This window comes from Pseudophryne corroboree, chromosome 2 (assembly GCF_028390025.1).
Source record: "Pseudophryne corroboree isolate aPseCor3 chromosome 2, aPseCor3.hap2, whole genome shotgun sequence".
NCBI classification, from domain to species: domain Eukaryota; kingdom Metazoa; phylum Chordata; class Amphibia; order Anura; family Myobatrachidae; genus Pseudophryne; species Pseudophryne corroboree.
The window spans coordinates 589,063,199-589,073,391 of record NC_086445.1 but is presented as its reverse complement, the minus strand read 5'-3'; the positions used below and the strand labels follow the sequence as shown (position 1 = coordinate 589,073,391).

The 10,193-nt window shown below is 49.0% G+C and overlaps 1 protein-coding gene across 5 annotated transcripts in view; it reads right to left on the bottom strand.

Moving 5' to 3' along the window:
- Positions 1-1,278: 1,278 nt before the first annotated feature.
- The window catches only part of SMPDL3B (sphingomyelin phosphodiesterase acid like 3B), a 93,855-nt gene continuing 84,940 nt past the window's right edge, over positions 1,279-10,193 (bottom strand). For all 5 annotated transcript variants that reach the window (XM_063954565.1, XM_063954567.1, XM_063954564.1 and 2 more), the window contains one exon: positions 1,279-1,668. In XM_063954565.1, the coding sequence (XP_063810635.1) occupies positions 1,306-1,668 (363 nt within the window). In that variant the 3' untranslated portion in view covers positions 1,279-1,305. The remainder of the gene's footprint in view (positions 1,669-10,193) is intronic.

Below are 10,193 nucleotides of genomic sequence, written 5' to 3'. Positions count from 1 at the left end.
AGCTAAATGGCTCAGGAGGCACTGACTAGCACCAGAGCCAGATTTACATGCAATTTATGAGCCAAAGCGTACATCTGGGAATTATACACAGGTGTAGCAGTATAAACTCCTGGAAATTTGTTGAGTTTTGATTAGAGATGTGTGGAAAGGATACACAGGTGAGGCACTGCCTCACCTGCATAGACTTTATACTCCAGAGTTTTGGCTATAAAAATGATTAGAATAATGCAAAGAAGATAATTCAAACATATTCTTTGTATTTTTCATATACTTTATACAGTCAAACCTCTGGTACAAACGTTAGTATGACAGGAAAGGCTTTGCCTCACCTGCCTCACCCCACCGCACGTCACTGCTGCCTCACAGCACTGAGGTCATGTGTTCACTTCCTGACTCTAAAGGCCCAATGGGGCCTACACACTGGGCGATATCTTGAAAGATATGAACGATATCGTTCATATCTTTCAGTGTGTATGCTACAACGATAAACGATGCGCGTGCCCGCAATCGTTCATCATTGAACGATCATCATTAAAACATGCCAGTCAATTTGGACGATATCGATGTCTGTACTCTCATATCGTCCAAATTGGCCATCAATATTGTCCAGTGTGTAGGCTATAAATCGTTGGCGAAAATATTGATCATCTGCAATATTGATGGTCGATAATATCGCTACCATCGCCCAGTGTGTAGGCCCCTTAATTCAGTAAGGATTGCAGTTGCAATGCAATTTGCTTTGCAATGCACATCACTACACTTGCAATGCGATCGCATCTGTGATGAACATCATGACCATCGGTTGCGACGTTCATCTGCGTCAGCAGATGGAGTAAGCCTGAGCTTACGCAGGCTTGCAGTCACAGTGCGGCTTGCAAGGCCAAGGAAACTTTGTACGCGACGCAGTCCTTGGCCTCGCCACTCCTGGAGACTGTGGGCTTTGTTTATCCTCAAATAAGACAAATACTATACAAAGCTAAATATGTCAATATGACAGCAAAGGAAAGTGTGGCAGTCCAAAGCAAGCATTAATAAGGCTAGGTCACTGGAAACAAAAATGGCAGCCTCCTGTACTCCACATACAGCCTCCACAACATGTAAACTCAGGCTAGGAGAAGGATCGCTGGGCATCTGTAATAGAAATGGAAAATTCCTGGGAAAAAAATGCTATCATCTGACAAGACTAGTATCTATTACTGGAGATATAAGCGGCCAAATGAGGTTATATGTATTCATAATAATATACAACATGAATGCAGCAATATTATTAGAGGATAGTTGGAGTATTTCATACACATTTTTATTTTAATTCAGAATCAAATAAATAAACAATGCAACCATCATAACTGTTATATGATAGACAGGCTTCAAAGCTGAGCTTTCATTCTGTATACATGTAGCATACTTTGTAAAGTCCACTTCACGAATAGCACATACATGATCAATTTTACAGGTCTCTCCACAGCTCTCTAGGTCATAGCTGACAGAGTTATACTCATAGTACTTCTGTAGATAGCAGTGGTCAGTGGTTATTTTCTCCAGTACTTTGTGCATAGATTGGGGAGATCCATCCGGCACCAGAAATGCTTCCGTTAGCCGATACTCCTTCTCCCATCTGGGGGACTCAGTATTAGCATAACTAAGGTTCATATAATAAGTGACCATATCCTGTAAACATGCAAATAAATATCTCGTTATAAGATCAAGCAGACTGTGAAATGATATGTAAAAAGAAATCATCACCATCATCATTGATATGGGGAACTGGAGATTTGTTTGCACCAGAAGACTCCACTCTGAAATTACCATTTTGAAATGGAGTGGTAAGAATTTTGGAATGTATGGTTACATCACCGGCCACACTCATCCTGCCGCTACATTTTTACTTTTGGATGGAGTTCAGTGAGTTAATATGGAAAAAACAAATTGTACTTACATAGATTTGGCATTAACTGGATAACCCCAATCTCCCATAACAGTAATTCTGCTAATCACTTATTAATGCAAATGTTAAGATAATGGGGATGAAAGATTTAACACCCAGATGACTAAGCAGCGAGCAGAGTGCATACTGCAACCTTTATACTATCAGTCCCTGTCCCAGTGAAACTTGCGATCTATGGACCTTATTCAGTATGGATGGCAGGGCTGTAACAAGGTGTGGGCGGAAGGTGCATTGCACTCAGCGCATTTGCACTGTGGGCACACCATCAGCATCCACCCCGCTGAGCACTACCTAATATCATAGCAGCATTGCGCCCAGCTCCTTCTCTCCTGGACCCAGCGCTGCTGATATACAGTATTTACAGGTGGCAGCAGCAGTGCTCCCCCCCTCCCTTGACTCCAGCAGCGCGCTGAACACAGTCACACAGAGCCAGCTTGGAATTCTCTGCAAGGGCAGATAACTCAAGGAATAGAGTGTCCGACTGCAATGTCATAGGCAACGGGTTTGAATCCTGGGCACATCAGCATCCCAAAATGAAATAAAGGACAGTGCGACTGAACAACAAAGAGCTATCAAGTCAAGTCCATGAATGCTGTTTAGGTATTAGCGACAGAAGGGATGAGGGTAGGAGACGGGAGGTCATGAGATGCTGGCCATTACAAAGGGGGGAAGTTGCAAGTGAAAGTAATTAGATAATTCATAATTGACAAGGGCTGCCAATAGCGTCCCCTACCCTACAGCAGTATGTGCTGAGCACACTTCATACACACCTAGCTATGGCCCTGGTGATCACATCTCAGTAATGCGAACACCTATGCCTAAATGACAGGCAGAGGTGCTTGCAGGGTGTTTGCAGGGCGGTTGGGGGTAGCGACGTGGCGTTACGGGGGCGGTGTGGCAAAAACGGGGTTGGGTTAGTAAATTTACACCTTAGTCGCTTACGCTCAACTCTTTACAACTGAAGAGGTGGAACAGAGGGGGCGGAGCTAACATATTTTGATTACAATAATGTCATATTTATATAATTGCATTTAAAATAGACTTATATACAGAAGCTGTCAGGAGCTGTATTTGCTTGTGGGTGACGGGGTGCTCATGCCAGCCACACTGGTGGTGATAATGATCTGCTCCCTGCTTCTAATTATTGCAGATTGACCTCTTCAGTTAATAGTACTTAACTAATGCGCAGATGTACTAAGCCTTGGAGAGTGATAAAGTGGAGAGAGATAAAGTACTAGTCAATCAGATCCTAAAGGGGGGTACCCACGGAGCGATATTCTAAGCAATCTGACTAGATTGCTTAGAATATCAGCATGATCGCTCCGTGTGTAGCCCGCTCAGCAATAGCGATGCGCAGCCCCGCACATCGCTATCGCTGCTGCTAGATTGGCCTGCATGCAGGCCAATCTAGCGGGTCGCTCACTTCACCCGCTGGGTGAAATGAGCGGCCCCCCCGTCTCCCCCCGCACGCTCAGCACAGATCGCGCTGTGCTGAGCGGCAGGAGAGATGTGTGCTGAGCGGTTCGCTCAGCACACATCTCTCCTGCATCGGCCCGTGGGTATTGGGCTTAACTGCCATGTTACAGGCTGTATTTAAAAATGACACTATGAAAGGCTTAGGCCAGGTACACATCAGAACATTGGGGGTCATTCCGAGTTGATCGTAGCTGTAAATTTAGCACAGCTACGATCAGGGACACAGACATGCGGGGGGACGCCCAACACAGGGCTAGCCCGCCCCGCATGTATGTCCGGCCCCCCCGCACAAGGACAAAACCATCGCACAGCGGCGATGCTTTTGTACTTGTTGAGTAACTCCCGGCCAGCGCAGCTCCTACGGCTGGCCGGGAATTGCTCGTCGCTGCTCTTGGTCACAGCGGCTGGTGTGACGTCACGCAGCCGCTGCGGCCCGCCCCCCACGCGGTCCAGCCACGCCTGCGTTGGCCGGACCGCGGCCACAAAACGGCGACCAAATGCCGCCATTCCGCCCCCCCACGCCCAGAGACAGCCTCTGCCATCTGGCATGCTCCGGCGCACTGCGGCGCCAGCACATGCGCAGTTCTGACCCGATCGCACCGCTGCGATGAACTGCAGCGTGCGATCGGGTCAGAATGACTCCCTTTGTGTTCCCAGCCAATATGCCGGCCAATAGGCCAACATATCGAACCATGTGTACACACTGCATGATACAGTGGTATGACGATGGAACATGCCACATTGTTAATATCTTCTGATTGACCATGCAGCACGGCCAGAAAATATAATTAATGGCCTGCAGGAGCGCGCAGTAACGGTACACACTGCATGATATGCTCGATTTATCGTTTTGATTTGCCTGGAAACAACAAATCATGTTGATATTGTTGTAGTGTGACTGTGTACCCGGCCTTAGGGGGTAATTCAGACCTGATCGTAGCTGCAAATTTGTTAGCAGATGGGCAAAACCTTGGGGGTCATTCCAAGTTGATCGTTCACTAGCTGTTTTTAGAAGCCGTGCGAACGCATAGTCGCCGCCCACTGGGGAGTGTATATTTGCTGTGCAATGGTGCGATCGCTTTTGCAGCCGAGAGATGCAAACACAATTTGTGCAGTTTCTGAGTAGCTCAGAACTTACTCAGCCGCTGCGATCAATTCTGCTTGTTCAGTCCCAGAATTGACGTCAGACACCCGCCCTGCAAACGCCTGGACACGCCTGCGTTTCTCCAACCAACGGTCAGTTGACACCCAGAAACGCCTCCTCCCAGTCAATCTCCTTGTGAACGCCCGTGCGAACGGAATCGTCGTAGAATCCATCACTGGACGTCGATCCGCTTTGCACCCGTACAACGCGCCTGCGCATTGCAGTGCATACGCACGCGCAGTTCTGACCTGATCGCTGCACTGCGAAAATCCGCAGCGTGCGATCAGGTCGGAATGACCCCCTATGTGCACTGCAGGTGTGGCAGATATAACATGTGCAGAGAGAGTTAGATCTGGGTTGGCTATATTGTTTCTGTGCAGGGTAAATACTGGCTGCTTTATTTTTACACTGCAATTTAGATTTTAGTTTGAACACACCACACCCAAATCTAACTCTCTCTCTGCACATGTAATATCTGCCCCCCCCCAGCCCCCCCCCCCCCCCCCCCCACACACACACACACACGCACACTCCCCCCTGCAGTGCACATATGGGGTAATTCATACCTGATCGCTCGGTAGCTGTTTTTCTCTTATGTCCTAGAGGATGCTGGGGTCCACATTAGTACCATGGGGTATAGACGGGTCCACCAGGAGCCATTGGCACTTTAAGAGTTTGAGAGTGTGGGCTGGCTCCTCCCTCTAAGAACCCTCCTACCAGACTCAGTTTAGAAAATGTGCCCGGAGGAGCCGGTCACAGCTAGGGGAGCTCTCCTGAGCTTTCCTGGTAAAGTTTATTTTAGAGTTTTTTATTTTACAGGAGGCTGTTGGCAACAGCCTGCCACAGCGTGGGACTAAGGAGGGGAGCAGTGTCCGCCCTGCGGGGTCTGAGCTACTGACTCCGCTGGCTGGACACTGAGCTCCAGAGGGGTCTGATCGGTCTCCGCCACGGGAACCGCTCGCCTCAGCAGTATACCGCTGACCCCTTACAGAGCTGAAGTGAGTTAGCAAGCCCGGGGCCGGTGTGAAGATGGCGGCAAATGGGGCTGGAGTGCCCTGGACGGTACCAGAGGCACATAGTGCGGCGCTGTGAGGGGCGCCCTGGGCCAGCGCTTACCCCACACAATGGTCAGCAAGCCTGTCGGGGTCCAGGGATCTCAGCCAGCAAAAATCCTCAGGCCAGTTTAAACATCAGAAGAGCGGGAAGACAGCGCCATTAAGGGGGCGGAGCTTCTCCTCAGAGCGGACCCTGCAGCGTTCCAGCGCCATTTTCCTGCAGGCAGAGCTGAAAGGAAGATACTGGTCCCTCCACAGCAACTCCAGCTTACTGTATAACGGTACCAGGGGGTTGTAAAAGGGAGGGGAGGCTGTTATATTGACTGTGTGTCCTATTAAGGAGCACAAGTCAGCGCTGATAAGGGGTTTCTCCTTACTAAAAAAGCGCTGGTGTGGGTTGGCTCCAATCTCTGTCTCTTGCCATTCTTGGGGGAGAGGGGGGGGGGGACTCTGTCTTACCCCCACCTGTGTGTTTGTGGAGTGTTTGGTGGTCACCTGTAGCAATGTCCAGGGACACAGTGTCATATGCTACTGAGGATTTATCCTCCCAGGATGATCCCATTCCATGTAATCAGGTTAGCACTGGTTTAGCACAGATTCCAGCAAGGGAACCAGAGTGGTTTTCGCCAGTAATGAATCTGCAACCCAGGTATTGCAGACGTCTATGGCTGTATGGCCTTTGTCTGGTACCTCGGGTCACCCCGCTATATACCCCCACAAATGTGCGCTTGTGCAGGTAACACGAGACGACACGGATACCGACTCTGACACTACAGATGGTGATGGGGATGTGTTGTGGGGGTCCGCATCTCTTGCAAGAGGGATGCAATTGTTGATAGAGGCTATCCGGGATGTGTTAAATGTAAATGATACCACACCTGAGCAGGTTGAGGAGGCTTATTTCACTGAAAATAGGAAAGCCTCGCTAACCTTCCCTGCGTCAAAAGAGCTGAATGCTATATTTGAAAAAGCATGGGTGAACCCTGAAAAGAAGTTTCAGATCCCTAAGAGGAGTCTGGTAGCTTTTCCTTTCCCTAGGGAGGATAGGAAAAGGTGGGAAAACCGGCCGATTGTTGACGCATCTGGGTCCAGACTCTCAAAAAAGGTGGTTTTACCTGTACCGGGATTTACCGCCTTAAAGGAGCCAGCAGATAGGAAAATTGATAATACTCTGAAATCAATGTACACTGCTTCGGGGGCCATGTTACGTCCCACTATTGCTAGTGCATGGATTGCAAAAGCTATAGTGAAGTGGTCGGCTGCCTTAATTGAGGATTTGGATACGATGGATAGGGATGACGTTGCATAGGCAAACGCAGGGGGGGGGTTCTGGTTGCCTGGAAACCCCCCTCCACTTGGCAAATGGCTCAAATTATTGCAACAATAGCAATGGTATATAATTTGATTAGATTACTAGTGCTGCAGAAACATCATGCAGTTTAAAGGACAGAGCAGAGTTGCTGGGCCAGCCCAGTGGTAGCAGATTCTTCTACTGAGTTTGCTGTGCGTGTGAATCTGACTTCTCAATCAGTGCACTGGACCAGAGAGTAGCTACCAGGAAGAAGAGACAGGAGCCTTACCATGAGGTGGGAGAATGTGAGCTTAGAAAGTGCAGTACTGGTTCTATTATGTTTGTGTAATTATTTATTACGGCATGTTTAATCTTTTCCTGACCACTTATTTTATATTATTTAAATGTTTGATACATCCTATACTATAGACCATCTACAGTATTAAATATTAATACTGTATTCCATACCATATCCAGTGTATAAAAAGACCATTCATGTCCAGGGTTATTATTAAGTTCTTCTACCGCTCCCCCAGACTCCCACACTTGCTCTAATGTTCCACAGAGTGGGAGATTGTGGACTGCATTTTGAAACCCCCCTCGAGAAATCCTGCATTTGCCACTGCGTTGCATTGTATTTCCGCAACATTCATGATTCTGCAGGTTTTATGGTAGAATCCATGAAAGACCTGGGTTCCATGGCTGCGGGAATTTATTCCATGTCTGTTTCAGCTCGTCGGGGACTGTGGCTCCGCCAGTGGTCGGCCGACGCGGAATCCAGTAGAAGTGTGGAGTCGCTACCCTATACAGGTCAGGCTCTCTTTGGGGAAGCTCTAGACACGTGGATATCCACTGCTGCAGCGGGTAATTCTCCGTTTCTTCCCTCAGCAGCACCTGCTCCGAAGAAATCCTTCTCCTCAGCTGTGCAGCAGTCCTTTCGGCCTAATAAGCCCAGAAAGGCCAGATCATCCAATATTTTCTTTAGGGGACGTAAGGATAAGTCCAAGAAACCTGCCACTGCAGGTTCCAAGGACCAAAAGCCTGCTTCAAGTACCCCAAAGTCCTCCGCATGACGGTGGACGGGACGGCCCGGAGGTGGGGCCTGTGGGAGCAAGACTCAGATAGTTCTGTCATGTCTGGGTATCATCCGGCCTGGATCCCTGGGTAGTAGATATGTGTCTCAGGGATACAGGCTGGAATTTCAAAGTCTCCTTCCTCATCGTTTTTTCAAGTCGGGCTTACCAACTCTGTTGGAGGACAGCACAGTGCTTCAAGACGCTGTCCAAAAGCTGGTGGAGGCACAAGACATTGTGCCGGTACCACCTCACATGCTGACGAAGGGTTACTATTCAAACTTTTTCGTGGTACTGAAACCGGATGGTTCGATCATGCCCATTCTGAACCTAAAATCGTTGAACCCATTTCTAAAGAAGTTCAAGTTCAAGATGGAGTCTCTCAGGGTGGTGATATCAGGTCTGGAAGAGGGAGAATTCCTGGTATCACTGGATATCAAGGATGTGTACCTTCACATTCCGATTTGGCTGCCGCATCAGGCTTATCTCCGCTTCGCATTGCTGGACTGTCATTTTCAGTTCCAGGCCCTGCCATTCGGCCTCTCCACAGCACCGAGGATGTTTACCAAGGTGATGGCGGAAATGATGATGCTACTCCGCAAGCAGGGTGTAAACATCATTCCTTATCTGGACGATCTCCTGATAAAGGCATTGTCAAAGGAGAAGCTGCTGCAGTCCATTGTTCTCACAACGTGACTGCTCCAGAGTCACGGGTGGATTCTGAATTTTTCAAAGTCACATTTGGAACCAACCCAGAGATTGTCATTTCTGGGAATGATCCTGGATACGGAAGTGCAGTGGGTGTTTCATCCGCAGGATAAGGCGTTGGTGATCCGATGCATGGTCCGAGATGTCTTGAAGCCACCCCGGGTGTCGGTTCATCAATGCATTCACCTATTGGGAAAGATGGTGGCCTCCTACGAGGTTCTCCAGTATGGGAGGTTCCATGCTCGGCCCTTCCAACTGGATCTCCTGGACAAGTGGTCGGGATCTCACCTCCACATGCATCAGATAATTCGTCTGTCGCCAAGGGCAAGGATTTCTCTCCTCTGGTGGTTCTAATTGCCTCACCTCCTAGAAGGCCGCAGGTTCGGGATTAAGGACTGGGTCCTGCTAACAACGGATGCGAGCCTCCGAGGCTGGGGAGCAGTCACTCAAGGAGTAACCTTCCAAGGACGGTGGTCAAGCCTGGAAGCCGGCCTGTCCATCAACATCCTGGAACTAAGAGCCGTCTACAATGGTCTTCTTCAGGCGGCCCCTCTTCTGAGAAATCGGGCCATCCAAGTGCAGTTGGACAACGTAACAACAGTGGCTTACATAAACCGACAGGGCGGAACGAAGAGCAGAGCAGCAATGTCAGAAGTAACAAGAATACTCCTCTGGACAGAAAAACTTGCGTTGGCGCGGTCAGCCATCTTCATTCCGGGAGTAGACAACTGGGAAGCAGACTTCCTCAGCAGACACGATCTCCATCCAGCAGAGTGGGGACTCCATCTGGAGGTTTTCAAGGAAATAACAGATCTTTGGGGATTGCCTCAAATAGACATGATGGCCTCTCGTCTGAACAAGAAGCTTCGGCGTTATTGTTCCAGGTCGAGGGACCCACAGGCAGTGGCAGTGGACGCCCTGGTGTCTCCGTGGGTGTTTCAGTCAGTCTACGTGTTTCCACCACTCCCACTCATCCCAAGAATCCTAAAGCTCATAAGGAGAACAAGGGTTCAGGCAATCCTCATTGCCCCAGATTGGCCAAGAAGGGCTTGGTACGCGGACCTTCTGAATCTACTGCAAGAAGAGCTGAGGCCTCTTCCTCTTCGGGAGTACCTGCTGCAGCAGGGGCCGTTCGCCTATCAAGACTTACTTGATCTTCCATGAAGATAGAGCTGAGCTCCGGACTCGTCAGCAGTTTCTTCCAAAGGTTGTGTCGGCATTTCATATCAACCAACCTATTGTGGTGCCAGTGGCTACCGACTCCTCAATTACTTCAAAGTCCTTGGATGTCATGAGGGCTCTGAAGATTTATGTGAAGAGAACTTCTCGTCACAGGAAGTCTGCTTCTCTGTTTGTCCTGTATGATCCCAAGAAAATTGGGTGTCCTGCTACTAAGCAGACTATTTCTCGCTGGATTAGGTTCACTATCCAGCACGCTTATTCTACGGCAGGACTGCCGTGTCCAAAATCTGTTACGGCCCACTCTACTCGTAAGGTGGAG